The sequence below is a fragment of the Pipistrellus kuhlii genome, unplaced genomic scaffold, assembly GCF_014108245.1.
Source record: "Pipistrellus kuhlii isolate mPipKuh1 unplaced genomic scaffold, mPipKuh1.p scaffold_m20_p_3, whole genome shotgun sequence".
In the NCBI taxonomy this organism is placed as follows: domain Eukaryota; kingdom Metazoa; phylum Chordata; class Mammalia; order Chiroptera; family Vespertilionidae; genus Pipistrellus; species Pipistrellus kuhlii.
Window position 1 is genome coordinate 180,661,176 of NW_023425529.1, and position 28,000 is coordinate 180,689,175.

The 28,000-nt window shown below is 42.3% G+C and overlaps 1 protein-coding gene and 1 long non-coding RNA gene across 6 annotated transcripts; both read left to right on the forward strand.

Moving 5' to 3' along the window:
* Positions 1 to 27,632, forward strand: LOC118730056 (cytochrome P450 4V2). 5 transcript variants are annotated; one of them, XM_045588937.1, is made up of 12 exons: positions 7 to 304; positions 5,147 to 5,259; positions 6,651 to 6,736; positions 7,490 to 7,680; positions 8,032 to 8,101; positions 10,244 to 10,370; positions 12,704 to 12,889; positions 20,527 to 20,629; positions 24,619 to 24,753; positions 24,844 to 25,023; positions 26,378 to 26,595; positions 26,651 to 27,632. In XM_045588937.1, the coding sequence occupies exons 1-11, from the start codon at positions 91 to 93 to the stop codon at positions 26,548 to 26,550; spliced, it is 1,578 nt and encodes a 525-aa protein (XP_045444893.1). In that variant the 5' UTR covers positions 7 to 90; the 3' UTR covers positions 26,551 to 26,595; positions 26,651 to 27,632. The 5 variants fall into 5 exon arrangements, with proteins under 5 accessions (XP_036313637.1, XP_036313638.1, XP_045444894.1 ...); XM_036457744.2 differs by lacking the exons at positions 24,844 to 25,023; positions 26,378 to 26,595; positions 26,651 to 27,632 and adding an exon at positions 22,251 to 22,298 and having other exon boundaries at positions 1 to 304; positions 24,619 to 24,754; XM_036457745.2 differs by lacking the exons at positions 24,619 to 24,753; positions 24,844 to 25,023; positions 26,378 to 26,595; positions 26,651 to 27,632 and adding exons at positions 22,251 to 22,298; positions 23,212 to 23,308 and having other exon boundaries at positions 1 to 304.
* On the forward strand, positions 17,824 to 19,536 carry LOC123653290. The gene is made up of 2 exons (XR_006743019.1): positions 17,824 to 18,590; positions 19,329 to 19,536. It is a non-coding gene; the product is annotated as an uncharacterized LOC123653290 (long non-coding RNA).
* Positions 27,633 to 28,000: the final 368 nt, after the last annotated feature.

The following is a 28,000-nucleotide window of genomic DNA, read 5'->3' on the forward strand; positions in this document are numbered from 1 at the left end:
GGGGCTCCTCCCAGGGCTGCTGGGGCTGGATCAGGCCCCGGCCCCAAGGTTCTGGGTCTCAGTCCGCGCGCGGAGCCCACCGCTGGCACGATGATGACCCTCTGGCTGGTGTACGTCGGGCAGAAGCTGCTGCTCTGGGGCGCGCTCAGCGCCTTCTCCCTGGCGGGCGCCACCTTCATCCTGAGCTTCCTGCAGATGGTGATGAGATATGCGCATAACTGGCTGGAAATGAGGCCCCTCCCCACCATTGCGGGCTCCTACCCGTTTGTGGGACACATGCTGATGCTGGAGCGAAGAGGGAAAGGTAAGGGACTGCGCACCTCATCCCTGCCACAGGGCTTCCTGGGCCCTTTGCAGGGAACCAAGGCGCGGGAGCACCTCCTGAGCAGCACCCGCACCCCATCTTGGAGCACCGGACTGGAAATGCAGGCTGCTGGGTGAGGGGCGCCTCTATCACCCCCTGGATAATGGGTCCCCACTTCTCTCCAGTTTTCATTACATATACGTAATGAAAGAGTTTCTAAACGCCTGTCCTTCTGCCTTTTCTCTTCTCATTTTCCCAAGTCCTGGCTGCTGCTGTCTTAAACCACCGCCTCTAGCCCTAGCCGGCTTGGCTCAGTGGATAGAGCTTTGGCTTGCAGACTGAAGGGTCTCGGGTTTGATTCTGGTCAAGAGCATATGCTTGAGTTGCAGGCTCCATCCTCAGTGAGGGACATCCAGGATGTAGCTAATCAATGATTTTCTCTCATCATTGATGTTTCTATCTCTTTCTCTCTCTCTCTCTCTCTCCCTCTCCCTGTCTCTCTGAAATCAGTACAAATATATTTAGTAAGAAAAACAAAAATAGCTACAAAAAACACCGCCTGTCCTAAAGGCAGACACAACTTACAACTTAGTCTCTCTCTCTCTCTCTCTCTCTCTCTCTCTCTCTCTCTCTCTCTCTCTCTCTGCAAATAAGGAACGAGAAATGCACTTGAGAACAGAGCCTCTGACTTCAGAAATCACAAGACTTGACCACAACTTTCATTCCTCCTTGGCCCTTCTGTGGAGGTTACATAACAACAATGAGTTATGATGCTTTTCATCAAGGCCTGCCCCAAAAGGCACATAGCAAGTTTAATGCTGTCATTTCAACTTCACAAGAATACTGAGGCCTCATGGGAGAGTGTTACCAAAATATAGAAAATGTTTCTGGCCGAAGACATCCAAGTAAACCTTTAACCAACCAAACAGCAATGTGACTAATGTTGCAAGTGATGCAGCACATTTTGATATATGGAAACCACATTTGTAAAATCATCACAGCGAACACTAAAGGCAGAGCTAATCTTCCCTCCTACCCAAAGGCTATAATATGAAAAAACAATGGTGTAGAAATATAGGCCCCTCCTGTATGTATGTATGTATGTATATGTATATATATATACATATACATACATATATATATATATATATACATACATACACACACACAATATACTTAAGAAATCTCATCATAGTCTTTAGGGAATTTTTCTAAGAATTGAAATTTCTGGTGAATAAGATCCATTTCAAAATAAACGGTGAGTTACTGGATTATTTAAAGTAATTCTCCTTATAGTTACTTCCAGAGAGAAGAGAATGATAACACAGTATCCTCCTCAAGGGTCTTTTTAATGCATCAACAACTACAGGATCTGGACATATGACCAACCTTTGATACCTTTCTGCTTGTAACCAAGTTGCTTGACTTTAGCAAGTTCCTTAAAACTCTTTAAGTTAGAGTGTGTTACCCTTTACTTGTAAAAGTCACTGTAGTACAGTCACTTGGAGGATTTAAGTTCATGCGTGCATTTTCTAGACCATTGTCCGGAACCTGGTTTGAGTCCATTTTTTCATTGTCAATCATGCCCTTATTTGAGGCCCTCCTTTGTGCACAGCATTGAGCTCAGCAAAATTGGGCAGAGCACAGCATTTAAAGGTGTATTCCCCAACCTCAATACCCTTGTGTCTTATACAAGCGGCTGTACCTTTCATTGTGTGGCTACCCTCCGCATTCTGGCCTAGGAAGTCTCACCTGGAGAATTGCAACTGACTCCCAACTAGGCTGCAGAACTCCATCTTTTGCTTCTCCAGTCCTTTTGTGAGCACCTGTCTTCTCCAGCTGCTCCCTGCCATGGGGCCCACCTGAGGCCTTCCAACCACGGGTGTCGATTTCCCTGTCTCCTCTGCCAGACCAGACCAAGGCAGTGGTTATGGCCATGCATGCTACATACATTTTGACACTGTTGATGGGACCTAGCTCCTTTCACTGCAGTTTAGCCAATGGTTTGACTGGAATTGGTGTGATGTAATGGGGAAGATGGCACAGTGTGTATCTGGGTGCCTGGGGTACAGAGCCAGGCCTGCATTTACCAGCGCTGTGCTATTGTGCAACGACTCAGCTGAGCACAACTTCCTCAGCTGTTCACTGACTTCTGTAATAGTGTTTCTCATCTGACTGTGGTGAGGCATAAAGACATAGGCATTGGAAACCCTTAGCTTTGCTCTGATAGGCAAATATATATGACAAAATGAATGTTAGCTAGCTTGGAAGATTCATTATTGGGTTTTGAGGGTCCCACATGTGCAAACACTATAAACAACTACGGTATTCCTGTTTCTTCAGTGTCACGTGCAATGCACATCCCTGTGCTTTAGCCTCTCTCCCGCTGCACTTTGAGCAGCTTGCCCTGAAGCCCAGGGGTGGGGGAGCTGAGGGATGGGAGAAGGAGCAGGGGTAGTTGAGTATGTGAACAAGTATTGGCACAAAAAAAGAGCTGGAAAGTTTAATAGTTGTTTTTTTATTCCATGTCAATCTGTCTGTGGGGCCCAAATTCCCATTTAAAACAACCTCAGGTGCCATCTGTATTAGTAGCCTCACAGTGCTGTGGGCATTAGTCCTTCTGCTGTCAGGGGGCATTCCCTTTGCCTAAGAAAGCCTGGGTACCACATGCCTCCCAGACAGTGTGCTCTCCTTATCCCTCCTTCCTTGGATTTTGCCAGCAATCTCAGGACAGTGCCTCATTTTCCAACCTTCCTCTGGTGAACTCAGTTGATTGACTTGGGCTCTGTCTAACCTTTGCCAGGTCTTTTCTCTGAGGGCTGGACCCTATACCCCAATCCTTTTGCACTTGTGATCCCCCACCCCACCCAACCCCCACTCCCAGGTAGCACTCACCAATTCAGTGTTTCCTGAGCTGACCCAGAGTTTTGTCATTGTTTGAGCTTTCTGAATGTCAGGCTGCATTCCCCAGATGGGGCCTCAGGGATTTCAATACAAACTTTCCCACTACTTCAGTGTTGTTGGGATTACTGGTCACCATTCCCCCCCCGCCCCCCTCCCACCGATACAAGGACCAGCCATAAACCAGGACCAGGGCCCCTAACACTGGCTGCATGGAATTCCACCCCAGAAGCTTCCTGCATCCTTGGACTAGAATCCCAAGTTCTCCACAGATCCCACACACCTCAGTGTTATCGTCCTAAAATATAGCTCTGTGGTTCTAGCACTCCTCAGGAACTGTCAGATATTGCCTAGAGACCATAAAGGAAAATCCAACTTCTTTAGCCTTGCAACACTCCAGGCTCATCTATCAATGTTATCATCCCCATCCTGGGCTCTGGCTAAGCCTATAGGCAATTCTCAGACCTCCCTGACTCTGCTCTGCTATTTCTGCTGCTTGGTTTACCCTCACTGCCTTTTTCTTCCTATAAAAAGCCAACTCATTCATTTGTGTTCAAAAGCCATCTCTTTCTTGGAATTTCTCTGGTCCTTTCAATGCAAATAGATAACTCCTCAGACTTAACCTTCTAATTTAGCCCCATTTTATTTGACCTGATACTGTGATTAGTACCACAGTGACCATTTCCTATGATTCTAAATTTCTTGAGAGTAGGGATCTCGTCTTTTGGTGGTACATGTTCCTTGCCTGTGGATGTGGCATGAAGTGTTTTCTAGAAAAAGTAAGGTACTTCTGTCATATTCATTCTTACATCTAGACATGTCATAGGAAACTGATTTGATTGATTACCAACTTTCCCTATCTAATCCCTACACTTTTCTCAGTCCTTCTCAGTAAATATTTTTAGCTTAAGAATTCTTTCTTCTATTCACTACTAGAGGCCCGGTGGATGAAATTCGTGCATGGAGGTGTGGGGGAGTAGTGAATCCTTGAATTTGTTTTTATTTGGTTATATTTGTTATTTTTTGTTTTATATTTTATATATGAGTTAAATCAGACTGTTTTTGTCCTTGTCTATCTGACATATTTCACTTAGCATAATACCCTTAAGGTTCATTCATCTTATCACAAATGACAATATTTTATCTTTAAAAAATATTGATTTTGGAGTGGAAAGGAGAGAGAAACATCAGTGATGAGAGAGAATCATTGATTGGCTGCCTTCTGCATGCCCCACACTGGGGCTCAAGCCTGCAACGCGGGTATATGTCCTGACTGGGTCAATGCTCAACCACTGAGCCATGCCAGCTGGGCCATTATTATCGCATCTTCTTTATCCATGCATCCTCTGATGGGCACCAAAGGTTGCTTCCATAACCTGCTTACTGTAAATAAAGCTGCAGTTAACATTGCTGTGCATATATTTTCTGAATTAGTGTTTTCATGTTCTTCAGATAAATACCCAGAAGAGGAATTGCTGGATCATATGGTAGCTCTAATCTCAATTTGTTGAGGAGCTTCCATACTCTTTTAGAGGGGGTGAAAGGGAAGCATCTATTTGCCAGGGCTGGAGAGCTGGGACAGGTTTCCCTTTTGATAGAAGCGGAGCCTGAAGCAGGTCAGGAGGAACTGAACACCCTCAGCGCTCTTGGGAGGCATGTCATAAGGTCACCACAAACCCCCACAGTGCTTGGCACTTCTCAGTTAACCAGGTTGTTGCACATATATCATTCATAATTAAATTAGCCTCATAATTCTGCATTCATAATTTAGTAAGGACACCTGTGTGGTTATATTAAATGAGTTGACCAAAATAAAAAAGAGTATCAAATGAGTTGACCAAAATAAAAAAGAGTATCAAATGAGTTGACCAAAATAAAAAGAGTAAAAAAACTAAAAAGACACAGTAAGGAACTTACTTAAAATTAAATATTTTCTCCTAGAGTTTTTCCAGCAGCTGATTCGTTACACTGGAGAAAACAGACACGTGCCAATGCTAAAACTCTGGCTTGGCACAGTACCAGTAATAGCCATGTATAAGGCCGAAACTATAGAGGTGAGTTTATGATGACTGTGATCAATGTTCCACTGTATATTTGATGGTGCGAGAATCTCATCAGAATAAACAGCAAATATATGTCCTTATATTTAATGGAATTCAAATCAATGAAGATTCCATTAAATATCTAAAGCTGTGAAGATGCCATTTAATGCTTTCCAGATACAGTCTGAGTTCTGGGAAGAGTAGCAGCTTCTACATGTCTATACACATTTGGTATCAAGTAATATATTTGTCCTCCTTTTTTGGGAAGTCTTCAGTTGAACAGAACCATAAATAGATTATTCTATAAATTGAGCTCATAACATCTGCCAAGCACTGTTTTAAGATTACAAAAATATAAGACTAATAAAATATAAGTGTTTCCCTTACAATGCTCAGAGTATCCTTTATACTTTTATTATTTCAAGTTAATTTTTAAAAAGAGAACACTAATCTGATATTGGTGGGGAAGATATTGTTAATTCACATTATTGAAATTATTCCTAAAACATGTTCACCTTTCTTTTACTTATCATGATATTGGGGGTGTGATCTTATGGTTTGATGACAAAGGATTTGAGACAGGAAGTAAAAATGGGATAAACAGACCACTCTTCTTTGGAGCAAAATTAACAGCAGAATTTCCTATGCTTGTTGGGCTTGGATACATCTTTCTTACTCATTGTGTAAAACTCTTAGTGTCTCTGGTACCACCCTGCAGAATCTACTGGCCCAGAGGAGACAGCGAGAGGGGCACATATGGGGTTTCAGTCATTGCTGGCCTAGTGTGAGTGGGCTTGGTATATATATTATAGATAGGGATCTGTCCAAAGCAGGCAACTGTAGCAAGAAGCCTGAGAAGCATTTTGTGCATATGCTCTTCCCTTCTGCTTTACTTTGGCTCCAGGCAACCTAACTATACCCATGGTCCCCAGTGCCACCTATGCCCTGGAGACACTCAAATGTGTACCCAGTATAAGCCTTAATCCTGAGCCGCATACCTGCTTTCAGACTATGGCAACTTGAATGCCTCCAAATCAACATACCTGATCATGAACTTGTGATTGTCATCTCCCTAAATGCGGTCATCCTTTGATTCACCCACCTTCTCTTCCCTCACTCCTACCCTCACTAAACAACTCCACGTGGCTCCTAATTTATGGCAGGAATCAGGGAATTCTCTTGGACATTTTCCATTCAGGCAACTCCAGCTGGTCTTCAAGAGCCAGTGACAGTTGTATGCTCCAAACTAATTGGATTTGAGTCATAGTAATGAATATGAACTACAACTAAGTAATTGTTATGAAATGCTAATTTAGAAAGTTATTTTGTTCTAGCCCAGTATTCTTATAATTAAGGTGGCTTTCAGATCTCTGTCTTTCATTTTCCTTTTCTCTCTTTCTAAGGTAATTTTAACTAGCTCAAAGCAAATTGACAAGTCTTATCTGTACACCTTCCTACGACCATGGCTTGGCCTAGGACTTCTTACGAGGTAAGTCAGTGTAAATCAGTAAAGCTGTCTTGTTCGTAACTTATGTCAGGCACTGACAGGAGGTGGTTTTCAAGAATGTGCCATCAGGTAGTAACGAGAAGCTGAAAAGCTTGTGTAATTATGGGCCTCTGAGAGACAGGAACCCAGGATGTAGAGTAATCTCCAGCTATGGCATTCAATAATGATAATCACCTGTGTTCGAAGGAGGGTAAGGAAGTGCCAATGTATAAAAGGAGTGCGACACCTGGGAGTTTTGAGCAGGGAAATCTTGAAAATTCAATGAAAAAGGCAGTCATCCTCAGAGAAGTAAGGGGAGCACAGTAACCTCAGTCCTTGTGCTGCCATCCAAGAACAGGACTCCATGAACTGAGAAGGAGAAAGCAGGACTTCGGCGGGGACTTTGGAGACTTTGAAGATGTTAGGATCAAAGTAGACTCAGGGAGCTCCTTGATCTTCAGAGGCTGAGGTTGGAAAAGAGGGGACATTTCTAATTTTTGGAAACTCAGAACTTAGAAATTTAGAAAACTTCTTAAAATATTCAATTTTGATGAGCACTCTTTTAAGTATTTGTAATATAGACAATATCTAAAATATGCCCATTCTGTAACTATCAATATATATCAATCTCTCCTTGTCATTCTGACCTAAACATTTGGGAATCTGTGGATTAAGGAGAATTCATTGTCTTGACTATGCTTTATTTGCTTTGGATGTTGCTTTTCTTTTCTTTGTAACCATGTGTTGCATTTCTAGTACTGGAAACAAATGGCGCTCCAGGAGAAAACTATTAACACCCACTTTCCATTTTACCATTCTGGAAGAGTTCTTAGATGTCATGAATGAACAAGCCAACATATTGGTTAAAAAGCTTGAAAAACATGTTGACGGAGAAAAATTTAACTGCTTTTTTTACATCACTCTTTGTGCCTTAGATATCATCTGTGGTAAGTCTCATTGATTAGTTTCTAGAGCTACGGTGTAAGCAGAAAATGGCCCAAATAGAAAATAACACTTCACTGGGAAGGCAAATGAGGGGTTAGATAGGATATTGGCTTCTTTGGGGTGGTCCTTCCGCTGAACTGGGCTCCTGAGAAGCAGAGCCAACATGTCAGGAAGGTCAGAGGGAAGAAGGAACAGGAATAGAAGTAGGAGAAAAAAATGTGCAATAGTGAAAGGGAAAGGAACAATTCTAAAACCTATAAGAATTTATCTTATTTTCCAAGTGTTTGCCGCTGGAAATTAAACTCAAGGCATGTGCATGAATTGAACGGTTGTTTCTCACCCATATTTTGCAGAAACAGCTATGGGCAAGAACATTGATGCTCAGACTAATGATGATTCTGAGTATGTCCGTGCAGTTTATAGGTAAACGGAGCCCTTCTAATTATTTTTATAATTGTTATTAATTCAAGTTTTATAAAATATCACTAATAATTTTTCATCTGTGTTGTATCTTTTTATTGTTTCACAATGAAATATTGCATTAAAAATCTGCCTAATCATTAAAGCATGTATTTTAACAGTAGAGGATTTATTGTATAAACTAAACCCATGGTGCATGAAATTCATGCACAGGATGGGGGTCCATTAGCTCAACCCGCATTTTTCTAATCTTAGATCCCTTCGGGGATGTCTGACTGCCGGTTTAGGCTCAATCTCACAGGAATCCCTGGCTCCAAACTGCTCACCTGCCTGCCTGCCTTATTTTCCCTAACCACACTAGGTGGCTGCCTTATATCCCCTAGCAGCCTGCCTGCATGCCTGATCACCCTAACCACCTCTGCCTGGCTGTCTCATGCCTCTAACTGCTCCCCTGCCAACCCAATCGCTCCTAACCCCTCTCCCCTGCTGGCCTGATTGCCCCTAACTGCCTCTGCGTGCTGGCCTGATTGCCCTTAACCCCTCTCTTTTGCCAGCCTGATCACCCCACCCACTCTCTTCTGCTGCCTGATTGCCCCTAACCCCTCTCCCTTGCTGGTCTGATTGCACTCAACCCCTCTCCCCTGCTGGCCTGATCACCCCTAACTACTCTGCCTGCCTGCCTGATGACCCCTAACTGCCTCTGCCTTGGCTGTACCACCTTGGCTTTGTCTGGAAAGACATCCAAAAGGACGTCCAGAAAGACGTATGGAAGATCTGGCCTATCTGGTCTAATTAGCATATTACCATTTTATTAGTATAGATTATGGCACACCCAGGGTATGTTAAAATTTTAAATTATTATTTTATAATAGATTGAGAAATTAAATTTTGATGCTTTGTGATAAAATAAAGATAAAAATATTTAAGCATGATAACCACTACGTATAAAAATTATTCATTAAAAAAACACTTTAGATATTATTCCAGAATGTTAGCTGTGATTATTGTTTTGTGTTGTCTGCTTCTCTTTTTTGTTTGTGTTGTTATTAATTCTCTCTTCCCATATTTTCTGCACTGAGTGTGTATTATTTTTTAATTGAAATAGTCGTATTTACCTTGAAAAGTTGCTGAGATTATTCATCTATTAAAAGGCAGGTTCAGGGTTTGATTTGAGGAATTCTATCTTTTAAGTCCACTGCTCATTTCATTTTAACACATATTAACATATATAATCTACCAGTCATTACCCAAGATACTGACTAGTTTTATAGTGGTCCAAAGAACAGAATAATAGGGAGACAAGCATCAAAACAAATATGTATAACTTATAAACTATAATAATTGCTTACAAAGAAAAAATAAAGTTGACATTCGAGAAGAAAACTGCAATAGGGTCCACAGATTGAGTGACCAGGAAAGGCCACTCTGCAGATTTCGCCTGGAAGCATCTCTCAAAGGAGGAGACCATGTCTAGGTCTTCCTATTCCATCACAGGGAATGTTGCGGGAGGGACTTGGGACAGGGATGTGACAGAAGGCACTTTCCTAGAGAAGAGGACAGGAGTGATCAAGCAAATGTGTGGACATTAAACAGTCAGATTTCATCCCACCCTGTGGTATAAGAGCTACAGGCAGCTTGGGGAGGTCCAGAACTCCTCTGGAGAAATAGAAGGGGAGATCAGATGGCCATCAAATGAGATGTTTTGTAATGGGTTCTTCATTCCTAAAGCAATGTTTCCCAAACTTTTGACATATGTGTACCCCTTCTATATATAATTTCGTAATGCTGAGTACCCCTCATACTTATGAGAACGTAGAATTAGGTGCAGCTAAGCATGGTGCAATGCATATCCCCACCAAACTCCGGTGCAACGCGTACCCCCACCAAACTCTTTCCGTAACCCTGGGGGTACGCGTACCACAGTTTGGGAAACACTGCTCTAGAGGACCCATTTAATTCTTAAGCTTCCTTGTACGTGTAATAACCGATGCCTTCATTGTTGAGCATGAAGCATAGAGCTCTTAGAATTGCTAAGAGGAATGATCATGGTTGCCAAATTCCCTCATTGAGACCAGGCACCAAATAGGTACTCAAGCAATGCACATTTTTGATATATCAGCTGATACATTTGCACTCTTCTTATAGGATGAGTGATTTGACACATCAAAGAATGAAGACGATTTGGTTCTGGCATGACATTTTATACCTTTTGTTTAAAGAAGGAAGGGACCATAAAAGGAACCTAAAGATCGTACATAATTTTACCACCAATGTAAGTCCTCATTTTTGTTGTTGTTTTGGTCATACATAATATAAAATCCTAATATATAAAAACCCTAGGTTGTAACAACCAGTAACAGGAGGCTGACCAACCAGAAGTCAGTTCTGGCACTCCCCTCAAGCAAGCAGTAGGGGTGATCAGGTAGGCAGCCCAGCAGTTAGGGGTGATCAGGTAGGCACAAGGCCCCTCGCCAGGCTGGCCCTGCCCCCAAGCAAGTGTTAGGGGCAATCAAGCAGGCAGGCAGAGTGGTTAGGGGTGATCAGTTAGGCAGATGGCCCCTTGTAGGGCTGGCCCCGCCCCCCAGCAGAGAAAGAGGGAGGTCCAGGCCAGCCAAGCCATTAAACCCTAGACTGTCACCTGCAGAGGGAGCCCACCGGTGGCAGGGGAGACAGGACAACACTGCATAGATGGCAAACAGTGGCAGTGGCAGGGGCGGGGCCAGCTGCCTGCAGCCTGCAGCCTGGGGAAGGAAAATCCTGATAAGCCCTGATCTCAGGCCAGGCCTAGTGACCCTACCGAAGGGGTCCTGGATTGTGAGAGGGTGCAGGCCAGGCTGAGGGACCCCCGAGGGCATGAATTTTCATGCACCAAGCTTCTAGTTTATCACACTAGCCATTTTAAGTGTACCAGTCAGTGGCATTAGGGGCATTAACAATGTTGTGCATCCCCTCCCACTATCACTTTCTAGAACTTTTATAAGTGATGACTCCTATGTTTGTTAACACACCCAGTCATTAATGCTCCCTCATGGGGGAGGTTAGTCTACTGGGGAGGTTGTCTGTAAATAAATAATTACAAAATGTAATTCAGCTATGATAGTTCATTAAGAAACTGGGCGCTATGCTAAGAGAATAAAAGACACGGGAATCTGTGTTATAAGAATCTTCTGGAAAATGTTTGGATTAAGCAATGGTTTTCAAAGACAAAGGACATTTATGGCAGTATCTTGAACTGGAAAAGATAAAAATTAACTAGATATTACTATTTAATTTTTAATGACAAAGAAATAGTAATGTTCTGGATATAGTCTGTCTTTGTGTTAAAAGAATGTTTATGGAAAGGCAAACTAATTGAAAACATGAATTATAAGTTAAATGTCCTGATAAAAGTGCCAACGTAATCATATTTACCCTTTGCTGTAAATTTTAGTTTTCAATATGATGGCATTGCTTCCTGACAATGAGGTTCTGCCTCCACCAACAGATCAAGTGGTAGAGTCCCTAGGTGTTTGATGAATGAGATGTTGGAGTGAGCTGCCCTCAGTGGAGTATAGCATAATTGCCTGGCAGGAGGTGAAAGGTGAACAGTTTGTATTTTATAGGTATAATTACACTTGTCTTCATATTTCGTTCATTAATATCAGTATCAATGATGAATGAATTCCAGATTGGATGGGTAATATCAAAAATTGCATACCGAGTGCCAGGCACTAGGGGTTCCATCAAAAAGCAAAGAGAGGTCATGGTGCTTGCCCTACGGATCTGTTCATTCAAAGCAGAAGCAAGTTTGGACAATTGCCTGAAAAGAGGAGAAAGTTGAAATGTGTAACCAAATTAAGCTCAGGGGCTTCCAACTTTTACTCATTCATCACATACCTGATGGACATTTCTAAAATGCCAAGCAGTGCTCTAAAGGTTGGAAATATATGAATGAATAAAGACAAATTTGCTGCTACACTGCAGTTGGAGGATAAAGTCACTAAATAACAATACAATGCCAGGTGGTAAGTGAAATGGAAAAAAAGGTAAAGCAGGCATAGGAAGAGAGTGAGTGCCAGGGATTAGGGTACAGTGACCCTGACAGTGTGACAATGGGCAACGGAAATCTCAAACTAAAGAGGAAGCTAGCCATGCTGGCTTCTGAGGCAAGAGCATTCCAGGCAGAAGGAGTGGAAAACATACAGGGTGATGCTTTTCACCAATACAACACATAATTAGAGTGATCTATATTTAGTCTGTTATACAATGATTGTGTTTACTCCACCACCCAGCTTTTTCTCATGGGCTCTTTCAACTCACTGGGGCCCTATTCAGGAGACTACTACTCTTTTCCCATGTTGGAAAGGCTGCAAAATAGTCCTTGGAAATGATGTGTTTGCCTGACATTAAATTTGTTTATAAAAATCTTATCAAATAATGCCCTAAAAATGTTCACAGAAAGCTGTACTATATTTTCACCAAAACCTAAGTTTCTGTTGACTGAGACAGAACAGCAAAGGCTTAGAAAAAAATCAGTTAAAGAAGTTGGTATGTCTTCACAGGAAAATGGACTCTTAGGCCATATCAAATTCCACACAAAAGCATATGATCATTTAAATCAAACAGGTCATCAATGAACGGGCCAATGAAATAAAGAGAGAAGAAGAACGTACAAGTGGTGACAAGGGCAAGACCCCCTCCAACAGAAAACGCAAGGCTTTTCTCGACCTGCTCTTAAATGTGGTGGATGATGAAGGGAACAAGCTAAGCCATGAGTCCATTCGAGAAGAAGTGGACACCTTCATGTTTGAGGTATTTTGCATTGTCATGTTTGTCTCAGGTATCCTCATTAAACAAATTACTGTTTCTATTACATAATAAGAAAATGGTTTGTTTTTTTAATCTTGGGAATTGCAAATGCTAAGGATGAAGAAATAGCACTAATACTTAGAGTTGGGTAAGTATTTAATAGTAGAAATAAAAATAGTAAGATATTTATAGCCACCTTTTAAAATATGTTGGGATCCTTGGTATAAGGGATGATCTGTTCTCAGTTTACTAAGATTTTTAACTTAAAAAATAATCAATTTATAGGAATTCTTTAAAGAATCTTTAGCATTTTTTAAAGGTCTGATCACATTTTGAAGTAGCTTGTTATAAAGGATGAAGAGTCATTATATTGTAGTTATCAGATCACCTTTCTTCTTCAGAAAGATCGGTAGCCTTGTGTGGCTTTTTCTTCCCAACATTAGGAAAGTTTTCTGTCATTGTTTCTTCAAACAGGTTTTCTATTCCTTGCTTCGCTTCCTCTCCTTTTGGAACCCCTATTATGAGGATGTTGTGTTTTGTTTTTGTTTTTTTAATATGTTTTATTGATTTTTTTATAGAGAGGAAGGGAGAGGGACAGAGAGTTACAAACATCGATGAGAGAGAATCATCGATCAGCTGCTGTAGGACTCTCTTTCACAGCCCGCTTGGAAAGAGTTCCAATTCAGGGTTCAGGTTCTGGAGAAGGCCCGCACACAAATTAAGAGACTTGAGACTTGAAGAAATTCAACTTGGCGATATGGGGGGCCAGGTGGTAGTCCAACTCTAGTAGGAGAACTCCTCCTGCTCTGGCCCTGCCATCCCTTTTATTAAGGTTTTGGGGAAAACATCTTAGGCAACATAAACAGAAATTTACATGTAGCTCTTAGGCAGGAAATAACAGAAACTTACATGGGACAAACAAGGTGGAGGCTGCTTCAGCTAACAATGTCTCAACTAAAGGGTGAGTGGTTAGAGCAATTAAGTTGTTGACCAGCCTTCCTGGCTTCTTGTCAACATCTCTTTTAGTGAAACTGATTTGTTTCCAGCAAGCTGCCTCTTGCATACCCCCTACTGGGGATGTGCCCACAACCAAGGTACATGCCCTTGACTGGAATCGAACTTGGGACCTTTCAGTCCACAGGCTGACACTCTATCCACTGAGCCAAAAAAACAGTTTCAGCAAGGATGTTGTTTTTTTCTTGATCTCCTAAAGCTCCTTTAGGCTTTCCTCCTGCTTTATAAGTTTTCTTTCCAGTTGCTGCTGCATGTGTGTGTTTTTTCCTAGCTTGTCTTCTAATTCACTGATGCGGTCCTCAGTTTCTTCTAGTCTGCTGTTGAAGCCTTCCATTATGTTCTTTATCGCAGGTTGGTCATTTTTCATTTCCTCTTGATTCCTTTTCATGTTGGTGACTTCTTATTCAACTTCTGATAATTCTCATTGAGTTATGTGTATTTGCCTTCCAAATGTTTTAACATCCTTATAACCATTACTCTGAATTTTTCCTCTGACAAGTTACTTGCCTCCATCTCATTTAATTCCCTTTCTAGTGATTTCTTTTTTCCTCTTCTGCGGTGATTGCTTTTATGTCTCCCCAGTTTTTGCTGTAATGTTATAATTGTTTCTATTTCTTAGATCCAACTGCTTTGCTACCTACTTAGGTTTTTTTGGGGGGTGGTGCTATGCAGTTAGTAATTTTTGGGACCCAGGGGTGCAGTCTCTCAGATCTTCCGGGCCTGGTGATCTAGTGGAGCCTCCTACTTGAGCTATTTGTGTTCTCTTGAAAGTTAGTTTCTTAATCTGTGAAATCTTGTCACAGATTGGCAATGTGACTTGCCCCAAGCTTAATTGTGCAAGCTGTTATGGTAATCCTTGTTCCAGCTCTTGTTGAAAAGGTTGCCTGAGGTCTCACTGATATATGCTCACTGTGAGTTCCCAGACTTCATGGGCTTGGCAGAAAAGGGTCTCAGGGCCTGAGGCTCAGGTACTATGACTTTGGCTGGTGTTGTGTGACTCTTGGTTGGGTAGTGTCACTCTTAAACTCATATGAGGGTCCCAGAACCCGTGTGGGGGGCAGGAGGGGGAGTAGCTGTCCCATAGTCTGCCTTTGAGGCAGTAGAACTCTGGCCAAGGTGATTTTCCTCTCTGAATCACAAGGAGGTTCAGGAACCAGTAGCTGGGGTCGTGGGAATCTCAGAGTATGTGGCTGAAACCATGTGTCCTTGTCTGGGAAGGCAGGTCCTCCATAACTCACCAAGGTATCCAGAGGTAGGCAGCTGTGAGAGGGATGTCATGGGTCCTGTTAACGGAGCTGGGCCCCATGGAGCTCACAGAAGGGCCCAGGAGCCATCTGCTGGGGCTGTGTGCTCATGGTGCCCACAAGCTGGAGCTGCACAAACATGGTCTGCCACTGACCAGGGAAGGGAGAAGTCCCAGTTTCTGCTTCGGGAGCTGTGTGCCCTTGGTTGGATACACACATCCAGAGGTGGCTTACAGAGGCACCCAGGAGCTATCTGCTGGGGCTGTGGAATCAAGGGTGTGTGTGCTGGAGCATCGCTACCATGTCTTGCTGTGGCTCAGAGAGGCACCCGGAAGTTGCCTGTTGGGGCAATGGCTCAGAGGGCCTGTGCACTGGATCCATGCCACTGAGGTGACCTGAGCTCAGCAGTCAAACAGGGGGAAGTCTGAGTTTCTGCAGCCGGAGTCTTCTGTCATTGGTTTGATACAAGTGTGCCCAGCGGCTGCTCACAGAGACACCTGGGAGACACCTGCTTGGGGGTGAACTCAGGATCTGTGTGCTGAAACCACGTGACCTCGGTGTCTGTGGGCAGGCAGCTGGGAATGGAGAAGTCTGAGGTTCTACTGCTGGGCTGTGTGCCCTTGTTTGGATACCTGTGCACCCAGCAGTGACTCAGAGGCACCAGAGAGCCCTCTGCCAGGGCCGTGGATCAAGGAGTCTGTGCACTGGATCAGTGTGACTGTGGTGTCTGGAGGTCCACAGCCAGGGAGGGGCAAGTCCACTTACTGCTGCGGGAGCCGTGCTTCCTTGGAGGCAGATGTCCTAGGGTCTGCAGGTCTGCGGGTGAGGCAGCAGACCTTTGGCTGGTGTGGCTGCAGGGTCACAGTGTCCGAGGCCAGTCTGGGTTGTGGTGCTGAGTTCCTAGGGGAGGCCGCTCTCTCTCTCTCAAGAAGGCGGGGGCTCCCTGCTCCATCCCCACAACCCGGGGAGTGCCCACAGCAGTGGTAGGAGCTCCCTGTCCAGGAGAGCCTGGTCTGCCAGCCTCTGGTTCTCCTGCCGGATTTGACTATCCCTCACTCATTCACACACATGCTACCCACGTCCACACACTCTCCTGTCACTTACTTACTCACTCACACCCTCTCCCACACCTCTGTCCTGCCAGCCACCATCATCCCAGCTCCTTGTAGTAGAGAAATTAACCAGTTCGTGATTCTAAAAAGATTTCTGGTTTTGATATTTAAAAAAAGACACATTTTAAAAATATATAGTTTTTTTGTGTGTTTTTTTTGTTTTTTGTTTTTTTTTTTTTGTTTGTTTTTTTGTTTTTTTTTAATGGAGAGAAAGGGATAGGGAGAGATAGAACATCAATGATCGGAGAGAATCACTGATTGGCTGCCTTCTGCATGTGCCCAGACCAGGAACTGAACCGTAACCTCCCGATTCATACGCCAACACTCAACCACTGAGCCACAACTGCTGGGCAAAAAGGCAATTTTTTGGCAAAAAATTTTTTTTAACTACATTAAATATTATAAAGAGAAAACCTCTTAACATGTGGCATACAAAATAAAGATTAAGAAAAGGTGTTAAGAGGCAGCATGCGGAATATCCTGGAGGTGGAGGAAAGGGAAGGCCTTCAGTTTTCGATGGCGGAGTGCATGCACTGTGCCTGCTCTGCCTGCAGCCGCCTGGGTGTGCGACTCTCCCCAGGAGGAAGGCTCTGCGGAGGAAGAAAGCGGTGTGAAGGGTCCACAGATCTGACTGCTCTCAGGTCTGTGCTGACCGGTCATAGAGGCAGGCCCAGTCATTGCAGACCTCTGCCTAGTCCCCTGTTTGGAAAGGGGAAAAATGGGTGGTTTCAAACTTCTATTCTAAGCAGATAACTTTATTGAGAAGGAACAGTATGCAGAAAATGGACATGTAATTCATTGAAAAGTGGGCTGTGAGGCCAAATCCCAGCTCTGACCTATACTAGAAGTGTGACCTCAGCACCTCCTCTCCCTTTCGGGGCCTCTGTGTCCTCGTTGTTATAGCACGGGCCACACAGAACAGCCCTGAGGACTAGGGTAGGGGTGTCGAACTCAATCAGAGAAGGGGCCAAAATCTAAAATCCAGCCTAAATCGCGGGCCGAATGGTTTACTGAACAGTCATAAACTGTCATTGTGATGGAAACGCAGCGGAGTGCAGTGATGACAGCGCGGTGCTGGCCACATTGCAAGGCCTGGCGGGACGGATTTGGCCCGCGGGCCTTGTGTTTGACACATGTGGACTAGGGGAATCCTTTTCACATTCTTGTGTAACAGATATTGGCTGGTATCTGGTGCTGAAGTGTTCCCTGCCCCCATACATGCATCCACACACTCACACCTGCACTTACACACACACTCACACCTGCACATACACACACACTCATACCTGCACATACACATCATCTCCCACCAGTACCTCTCACTTCCACAAGAACAACCAGACTAACAATCTCTTTCTTACAGCTCTAACATTCTTTGAATTCTAATTTTTTCCTTATTTCCACGAAATAGTGGGCGTGGCGTGTACAACTACAGTATTGTGACCTCCTCCAAAGATGACGCAGGCTGTTGCTGCCAGGTCTTTCCTTTTTTTTTTTTTTAATTTAATTTTATTTATTTTTAAAATCTTTATTGTTCAAAGTATTATATTTGTCCCCGCCCCCGCCACTGACCCCCTTATAGCCTGCCCCTGCCCCTCACTCCAGCCTTCACCCTCCTATTGTCTGTGTCCATAGGTTATGCATATGTACATATGAGTTCTTTGGTTGATCTCTTCCCACCCACTCACACATCCACCCCTTCCTTCCCTCTGAGATGGAACAATCCGTTCCTTGCTTCTATGTCTATGCCAGGCCCTTTATGCTCCTGGTCTGGCGGATTCTTGCCCTGCGCAGTTCCGCCAATGCACTTGTTGGCTCTGTGCTTTGTGTTTGCTGCCTTTGAGTCGCAGACAAAAATAAAAAGGAAGTTCATTTTCAAATTCAGGAGAAGTTATTAAAATTGTTTAGCAAGAGCACTTCCTCTATGATTTGTTAAGCAACTGAATGACATGGGCCAGCTTTTGTTTGGAGTTCAGACCCATTTCTGTAAAGAAATTGCAAGTGTGAGAAAATAACAATCCTATCAACATCAGAGACTTCTAAACATATTTTTTAAAATTTCAGAAAAGTCCTTAACAAATCAACTGAGGACCTAAAACAAGTGCTTCAAAAACTTCTGCCCAGGAAATGAAATATTACAATGGTCACTTGTGTTGCATAGGGTAAATGGACCAGTAAGAGTTACAATATTATTTTTTTATTTTTCAAATACATTTTTTTTTTTCTCTGAAGAACTTACCATTTTGCATGTGGAGTGTCCTGGTGAAATGAGGACAGGAAATGAGAGGCTGATGCCTAAAGACATTTAAGGGACAGAGAGTAAGGTCATCCAGTGTTGGTGTTGCGAGGGTTCAGGAAGCCCTAATTCAGGTGGCCATCGATGCCGGGGTTCTTGTCCCAGCATTACAAAGAGTTCAACAATCTGGAGAAAGGCTATGCATAGATCAAGCAGGAGTCCAAAGATGAAAGATAGTTTTGAAAGGCATTAGGGATCAGAGGAGCTTCAGCTAAGCACATGTGTCAAACACAAGGCCCGCGGGCCAAATCCGTCCCGCCAGGCCTTGCAATGTGGCCAGCACCGCGCTGTCATCACTGCACTCCGCTGCGTTTCCATCACAATGACAGTTTATGACTGTTCAGTAAACCATTCGGCCCGCGATTTAGGCTGGATTTTAGATTTTGGCCCCTTCCCTGATTGAGTTCGACACCCCTAAGCTAAAGGTACTAAAGACTCCGCTTGACTCAGGACTCATGCAGTTTATTAACACAATTTGTCCTAAGGCAAGGTGGAGATAATACACTTCAAAGGGTAGGGTACAAAAGCATTGTCAGATTGGGGAATAGCCTATAGCTGTTCAGTTCTTTGCTAAACAGGAGGCAATAACATGTAGATTAAGATGCCCCGAGCTGTCTGGCAACGGTGATCCTATGCAGGTTTTGGGAGATGCTTTATAGCTGTTCCAACATATGTGATTACATGTGACTCAACCCTTGTTGAGCCCCCAAGCTCATCAACCTTTTGATGAAACTCTCGTAATTATGACAGGCTGGAATTGGCTCCTGGCAGTCAAGGTGTCACCATCAGTATTGGAGCTGGAGTCTCCTCACCCCACATCCTTCACACTTCTCGAGGTGAAGAGTGTGGAGAGGGTTCTATTTTTGCCTCCACCTCTTATGAAGCAGTCTGGCCAGGGAAAGCCATTTAGCATTTTTTTTGAGGGATCTCAGTTTGTGATCTCTAAAATGGGAATAGCAGTATCATGTATCCCATTGAAATTTTTTAAAAATATATTTTATTGATTTTACACAGAGAGGAATTGAGAGGGACAGAGAGTTAGAAACGTCGATGAGAAAGAAACATTGACCAGCTGCCTCCAGCATACCCCCCACTGGGGATGTGCCCACAACCAAGGCACATGCCCGTGACCGGAATCGAACCCCCACTTCAGTCCGCAGGCCGACGCTCTATCCACTGAGCCAAACCTGTCCAGGCCCAATAGAAATTTTTTTTTTAAATAAGTATTTTTATTGATTTCAGGGAAATATACTTTTATTGAAGGGAGAAAAAGAGAAAGAATCATCAATTATATCTCAATTATAATCATTAATTGGCTGCCTCTTGCATGCCCCCTACTGGTCTTTAAGCCCACAACCCAAGCATGTTTCCTGACCAGGAATCGAACCATGACCTTTTGGTTCATTGGTGGATGCTTAAGCACTGAGCCACATCAGATGGGCTCCCATAGGTTTTTTTTGTGAAGAATAATTGAGTTTGTTTCTGCAAAATGTTTGGTATTTTGCCTCAAACTCAGCAAGGTTTAAGTGGGGCTACTTAACAACTTCTTGATGAGGAGACCAACTCAGAACCACCCATGTGTTCCCTGATAAAGCCGATTGTAAAAATGGAGGGAAGTGCAGAAATACAGATCTGGCCACTTGGCTCAGGAAAGTCACACTTTTCTTTCCGCAAAAACAGTCCGGCACACGGAGTTCCCTTGAAATGCCTTCTGTTAGCCCAGCCCATACTCTCACCAAGTATGTGACTCTGTCCTATTGAAATGTCCCTGTACCAGAGGCGTCTTCTTTGAAGGGATTGTTTCATTGGTTTGTTCCCCACTGAGGTAAAATACTGTAAGAAATTAACTTGTTCTGTCTGGGGTCATGTCACAGCTGTCAAATCCAGAGACAATTCAAAATAGAGCTAGCATCCCTAACCTTCCCAACAGAACTCTGCTTTCTAAGCTGTTTTTTCCCCCCTCTTACATTGTAGGGCCATGACACAACTGCAGCTGGAATAAACTGGGCCTTGTACCTATTGGGTTGCTATCCAGAAGTCCAGAAAAAAGTGGGCAATGAACTGGACGAAGTGTTTGGTATGTATGGCCCCTTCACTACTTACAAAGAAGGTCCCAAGTCACTGAAGAAAATGGCAATCTCACTCATTAAGAAAGTGCAGTCGGGCCTGATATAAAGACACTGTAATAAGCAGGAAGGCTGCCATGTGGGACCCCTTCCAGGCCTGATGTCCTTTCCAAGCCTTACCCATTTGTTTACGGGCGCTTGCTGATTGCTTGGCGTGTGACTGCACCAGGGTAGATACTGGGGCTACACAGACAAATGTCACTATTCTCAAGGACCTTGCTGCTTCATTGGAGAAATAGTCACTGTGTATAAAGTATTAAGTCATGGCTGTGTGCTTGGGTGATATGAGGAAGGGGCTAGTGGAGAGCAGAGCGGAGAGGTGAAGCTGGTTAGTGGGGTCCAGGAGAGCTGTTCCATATGGGATTGCTGTGGGTTAAGCTGATGGGACATTAATTGTTTTGCACAACCAGTAACTTGTAGGTAAGGAGTCCTAGGCTGATGCCACCAGGGATGTTGTGAGAATCCCGGGCTTGCTCTTTTCTCTCTGTCATTTTCATCATCATGGATGTTGTATTCTTGATCGTTGTTCTGGATCTCATGTTTGTCTTTAAGGCATGAAGACAGCGGAAGAGGGGGATGAAGGATAATAGTCTCCTTTGACTGCTGTCACAGATACTGCAAACTAGGTGGCTTAACACAATAGAAGTTTATTTTCTTACGGTTCTGGACACCTGAAGGCCCAGATCAGTATCTCTGAGTTAAATCAATGTGTTGGCAGGGCTGCACTTTTTGGAAGCCTGAGGGGAGAATGAATTTCTTTTGGTGACTGTCAACATACCTTAGCTTATGGCCACATCATTCAAATCTCTGTCTCCATCTTCACATGACCTTCTCTTCTGTGGGTATATGTCAAATCTCCCTCTGCTCTCTCTTATCATGACATTTGTGATGGCATTCATGGTCCACCTGGATAATCATGATCATTTTTCCATTTTAAGATCCTTCATAAAATATTCAATAGCACCTTCCCTCCCCCAAAAAAGTAACATTTAAAGGAAAAGGTTGGTTGGCCAACCAACACAGTGGTATCTGATGGGTTTTCCTAGTGCAAAGTGGGGAGGAATAATAAAGGAGAAGAGGAGGAGGTGGAAGGCATTCTGGGAAGAGAGGCTCCTGGTGCACAATGGCAGAGTGGAAAAGTTGGCAGATAATAGTAAGCATTAAAGGACAGGTGGAATTCAGAACATTTGTTAGAACCATTAAGAGGTGAAGTTGGAAAAGTAGTTTCATGTCCAGATGGTGTGAGGACTGGATTTTCATATCAAGAGGGAAGACTGTGTTTTGTAGAATGGAGATGATCTAAACTCCTGGGCTCTGTTTCTGTCATTTCATTTTTCCCGTTTCAAGTTAAATTTCTCTCAGATTGCCTCTGGTGGGTAAATTGGGTATTCTAGAGACCCGGATTCTTTTGTAATGTGTCTCCACATTTGTGATTTTTACAATTTCTAGCCCAATTCTGGTGTCACAAATGGTTTTGGATCTCACGAAATTGACACCATTTTTACTAGGATTTTTATTCTGCTGGTTCTCATGCTTTTTGCTAATTGTGCCTCACTTCTCTTCTATCCCCAGTATTAGTTTTAAAATTTCTTTGAGCAACTGATCTTTGGATATTGAGATGTAAGTATTCATTCCTCTTTTTTCTTTTTTTCACTGAGGTACGCTTCACATTTAGTTTCATTATAATAAAGCAACTGGTACACTTTTAATGTTTAATTGATCATTATCTTTTCTTTCCAGTAAAACAAACAAAATATTTTAAATAAACGGGAACAAGATTACAATAGTGAAAGACGGTTCCCAATAAGATTCTGTAGGTCTGCTCTTCTCTCATTGAGTGGCAGGGCCCAGGCCATCATTAGGAGATAATTTTATTTTAAAAGTATCATCTTAAACTGCATGGAAGTCCAGTAACATCACAACTAAACATACCAAAGGGCAAGCCTTGCTGTCAAAATACCCACTTAACCAACCCAAACATCTCATATCTTCCCTTTGACCTTCTTTAAACCCAAATTTATTTTTTAGTTTCAAAAAATGTTCCATACATGAGGAAGTAGACAGGTGTATGTTGGTAAATGCTAACTGTCCCCCTTCACACACAGAGACACAGTGTAATCTGTGTGCTCAATGTACAAAGAAAGGAGGGGGAAAGCTAGAATTCTGTGCACTGATGCGGGGGGCTGAGCCTCTAGCCTCCAGCGGAGCAATGTAAGCAGAAGGTTTTTCTTTCCCATGGAGCACAGGGGCATTGATTCCATAAAGTGTTTGTTGAGTCAGGAAGGGACAAAAGTGAATTTGGACTTGTATGCACGCATATACGCCTAATCAATGGAAACGGACACCAGGTGGGTGAGGGCGTGAAAGAAGGGATATGAATGCAATGGGGGAATAAGGACACATATGTAATACCTTAATCAATAAAGAAAAATAAATAAATAAAACTCAATGGAAAAAAATACTTTTAAAAGTTTAAAAAAAAAGTAAATTTGGAACAGACAGTGTTAGAGATTCTTTTCCCCTTCAGCTCAAGGTATTTCCCCCAAGTAAGTTGAGAACCAGGATGTAAGGGAGAGAAAAGACTTCAAGAGCACAATGACTGAGCCTATAAGTAAAACAAAACAAAACAAGAAAACCAGGTTGTAACTTGCTCCCTGTGATGGAGGAAACTTTTAAAAAGAAGGTTGGAGTCCATCAGTGTTCCTTAGTCATCTTCTCCTTCATCCTTATCAACTTCTTCATTGGTAGCTTTCAATCCTCTCTCTCTCCCCCTCCATCATCATCTTCTTCTCTTCTCCTTCCCCTTCTTCATCTTCATATCAGGAAGCAAGTAGTAATGAATTGGATTTTGGCAAACACCACCTTGGAAGATCTCTCCACCTTATCTGCACCTGCATCAGAGTGGCCATAAACCACATTTTTGGTTCTCAGCCTCTTCCTGCTGGCTTTATCCTGCTGTGGGTTTGAATATTTCATCAAATCCTTTCCAGATATTTCAGTGGACTTTGAAAATGCATCATGGCTTGCACTCAGATGAAATTCTTTGGGTGCACTTATTTTCCAAGGAAGGGTTTTCATCAAAATGAAAAGCTGTTCTGTGACCTGATTTATTACTTTTCAATTCTATCACTTCAACTCTGGTTAAATAACGCAGTGCCTTTTCATCCATCTCCCCAAACAATGCAGGCATAGAGATGGGTGCAAATGTTGTTACTTGAAAAATTGGGATTTGGACATAAATTCCTACCTCTTCTAACAAACAATGGTTGGCAGAATTTGTTATATGTTGATCTTCAGAATTTTCTCACTGGCTTTTTCACTACATTGTTCAATCTCATTTTTGTCTTTCTCAATATTTCCAGTTGCTTCCTGCTGTGTTTTTTCTCCCATTGGCAAGACCAAGAAGCCATTTGGATTTCTTCTTGAGGTGGAAATGGGGGGGCCAGGCTATGGGGAGAATCCAAGAATCTGACCCACGAGAAGATACACTTCTGGAGGAGGCTCTGAGAATTCAAAATTAAATGTTTTAAAGTTATAGTTTCATGGATTCACAATGTTATGCACCTGTCACCTCTATCTAATACTAACCCATTTCAGCAGCCAAAGGGAAACCCTGCATCATTAATCGGCCACTCCCCATGTTCTCTTCCTCCAGGCCCTGCAACACCTATTTATACTCTGTCTTTATGGATTTGTCTACTCTTGAGTACTTCCTCCAAATTTAATGATTTAACATGTGACCTTTTGTATCTTTTTTAAAAAACTTTATTTAGCATTATTTTCTCATTTTATTTTGATTATACTAGTAAGAATTTTACTTTAAGTGTTGGTATTTCGCATTCAGTGTATTAATGTTATAATATATTCTTTTTTGATGTCTTATTTGCAAAGCCCAAATTGTTCTTTCACTTATTTTATTTCATGTATTTACTTTGACCAGGGAATTCTGATCGCCCTGTTACCTTAGAAGACCTGAAGAAACTTAAATATCTGGAGTGCGTTATTAAGGAGACCCTTCGTGTTTTTCCTTCTGTGCCTATAATTGCCCGTGAACTTAATGAAGATTGTGATGTTGGTGAGAATTCTTCCATGAAAGTAGTGGGGAGGGTGGACTTTTCTGTGTGTGTGTCTCTGTTCTCATGACATATCAACTGCCTCATGACAGGGGGGTACATCCTCACGAAAGGCTCTCAACTACTCATCATTCCCTATGCACTGCATAGAGACCCAAGATACTTCCCAGACCCTGAGGAGTTCAAGCCAGAGCGGTTCTTTCCAGAGAATTCGACGGGACGCCATCCATATGCATATGTGCCCTTCTCTGCTGGACCCAGAAACTGTATAGGTTTGTATCCATCAGAATCGTTTGACCTTTAGGAAAGGGGTTTCTCACAATAATGTCTTTGAGATGTAGTGTCTCAGATCCAAGTCTGTTAAAATATTGGTTGTTTTATTTTTTTCTCCAGTTTACTATGACTGTCATAAAGTATATAAGTTTTCTAGGGCTGCTGTAACAAAGCACCACAGACTGGGTCGCTTAAATGACAGCATTTCATTTTCTCACAGTTCTGGAGGCCAGAAGTCCAAGATCAAGGTGTCTGCAGGGCTGGTTTCTTCTGAGGCCTCTCTCCTTGGCTTATAGATAGATGTCTTTTCCTTGTGTCTTCACATAGTTTATTCTTCTCTGTGTATGGGGGTGCGCAATGTTTCTAGTTAATTCCACTCAAGGATATGTTTTTATTGATTTTTAGAGAGAGAAGGAAACATTGATGTGAAAAAAATATTGATTGGTTGCCTCCCATACATGCCCCAACCAGGAATCTAACCCACAACCTAGGTGTATGCCTGATGGAATTGAACTTACAAGCTTATGGAGAATGCGATGACTTATCAACCAACTGAGCCACCCTGCCAGGGCTTGATCTCCTCTTTTTATAAAAACACCAGTCAGCTTGGATTAGGACCCATCTATAAGACCTCACTTTATTTTACTCACCTCTTTAAGGACCTTATCCCCAAATGCAGTCACATTCTGAGGTACTGAGGGTTATGAATTCATCCTATGAATTTTAGGGGAATAGCATTCAACCCACAACATAAAGCATAACCAGTTTCATGGTAGAGTTTTAAAATGTAGATTTTGGATTGAAGTGGAATTTACATTATATTATAGAAAGCGTATTTATAACAATTAGTTTGTTTACCTGCTTTTATTGCTTTTAAGAATTGCTTTTTTCAAAACCAAAAAAGAGAATGCTCACTATAGGACCAGCAGAAGTATGTAAACAAAATGATTGCACGCCTCCATGTATTAGAAACACTTTTATATCTCTGGCATTTTATTGTTTATGTAAATGCAGGCATTGGTGCAATGAGGCCTGGTAACTGTATAGTAAACTACATGAAAGGTCCGGGAGGAGAGCATTCTAGAGCAATGGTTCTCATGCTTCAGTGAGTCAGGATTCATCTGGGTGCTGCGTGGGCTAGATCCCTTGTCCCAGAGCTGTTCAGATGCCCTGGGTGGGAGCAGGGAAGGGCACTCAAGAATCTTTATTATTAGGAAGCATCCTGAGTGGTACTGGTTCGCCCAGGGCCTACTGTGAAAATCTAGCATCACTTGCTTCCTCTGATAGAACCTGTTCTTTCTCCCATTTGGGATAGATCTGTAATAAATTCATGTTATTTACATTGATTTGAAGGTCAGAGGTTTGCCATGATGGAAGAAAAGGTCATTCTTTCATGCATCCTGAGGCATTTTTGGGTCGAATCCACCCAGAAAAGAGAAGAACTTGGTCTGGCAGGAGAGCTGATTCTTCGTCCTACTACTGGCATCTGGATCAAGTTGAAGAGGAGAAACGCAGATGCATCCTAACTGTATTATTGGGCTGTTCCTTAGTCAGAATAAGGTCTTTCTTTAAGAGAAACTTTGCATTTACAATGTGTAGATTATGATTTTAATAATCTGAATCCTACACCTATTTTTTTTCTTATCCCCCCTTACTTTGGGGTCAAGTCTACCAAAGAGAGAGTTTTTATATTTTCATCACCACCATTTCCTTACCCTTGGTCTTGATCCCAAAAGGTGAGTTAACTGATGTCCATACCCAAATAAACATATACATTTCCCAACAGAGGGACCCATAGGCCAAGTCAATTTCAATCAACAGACCCAAAGGATATAAGTTAGTTGAGATTCTAGAACTTTTTAAGTTTTTCTTGTTGAACTCAAATATACTTACGTATATATACATTTTATTTGAAAAAGTAATTAAATACTCAGGCTTGAGTTTAGTAGGTTTTAAAAATTATATTAGGTTTTAATATTTATGATGATGATACTTTTCAGATTTTATCAAGGAGAGCAGATCATTTATAAGTTAACTCTTAGTTTCTGTTCCTATTTCCTTTTTAACCATGTTCTTATGGCCTTCATTTCATTTCATTCTACATAACCTCACAATTACCTTTTCACATCATGTATTATCAGGTAAGATTCCTCTTGGTGATCCCCAGTTCCTCATAATGGCTTTTGGAATTGGCAGCACCTTAGCCTTTTATCAGTTTATTCTACTTTTCATTCCAAGGGGATAAGTAAGTTTCTATCCAAAGTCATAACACTAGTGTGTGACAGGGCTGGGAGTCGATAGAAGTCTAAACTCTCAATCTCTACTACAATATTCTATTACTTTATGAAACTCAAGTCTATAATTGTATATATCATTAGAACACAGATCTTCTAGAATTCTCCTATCATTAAGGAGAAGAGAAGTCGCACATGTATAGTAATCCAGCACATAGTTTAGGGTTAAACTTCCGGGAAATTCAATCCTCCCGAACATACCTGTCAAGCTGATAATTGACAGAAATTCCTTGAATTTTAATTCCATTGACAATATCTCTAGTCCCTCACTCAGTGACTAAAAAAAATTATTTTGATAAATAATTTTAATGAGATGTTTCTGTTTCTAAATTGATTTTTGAGTAGGAGGAATGGGGAGAGAGAGAAACACATTGATATTGTGAGAGAGATACCTTGATCCATTGCTTCCCATTCACCTCCTGACTAGGAATTGAACTCACACCTAGGTATGTGCCCTGAATGGGAGTCAAACTTGTTATCTTCTAGTGCATGGGACAGAGATTATTTCTTCAGTTTTCTCAAGGCAATAGCAGATAGAAACAACAAACTAAGAGAATGGAATATATATTCTTTAATAATTATCAAAGGAAGAGTTGACCCAACCAAAGCCTTCAGGCAAGCATTATGGGCTTTGTCATTCAGGGCAGGGTCAACAGCTCTATGCACTTTACCATCCCAAAGA

Bases quoted from the DNA above. Each gene is read 5' to 3' on its own strand.
- LOC118730056 (XM_045588937.1), top strand. From the start codon at position 91: ATGATGACCCTCTGGCTGGTGTACGTCGGGCAGAAGCTGCTGCTCTGG. The intron at 305-5,146 runs GTAAGGGACTGC...ATTTTCTCCTAG, and splicing joins GCTGGAGCGAAGAGGGAAAG to AGTTTTTCCAGCAGCTGATT. The intron at 8,102-10,243 runs GTAAACGGAGCC...CTCTTCTTATAG, and splicing joins TATGTCCGTGCAGTTTATAG to GATGAGTGATTTGACACATC.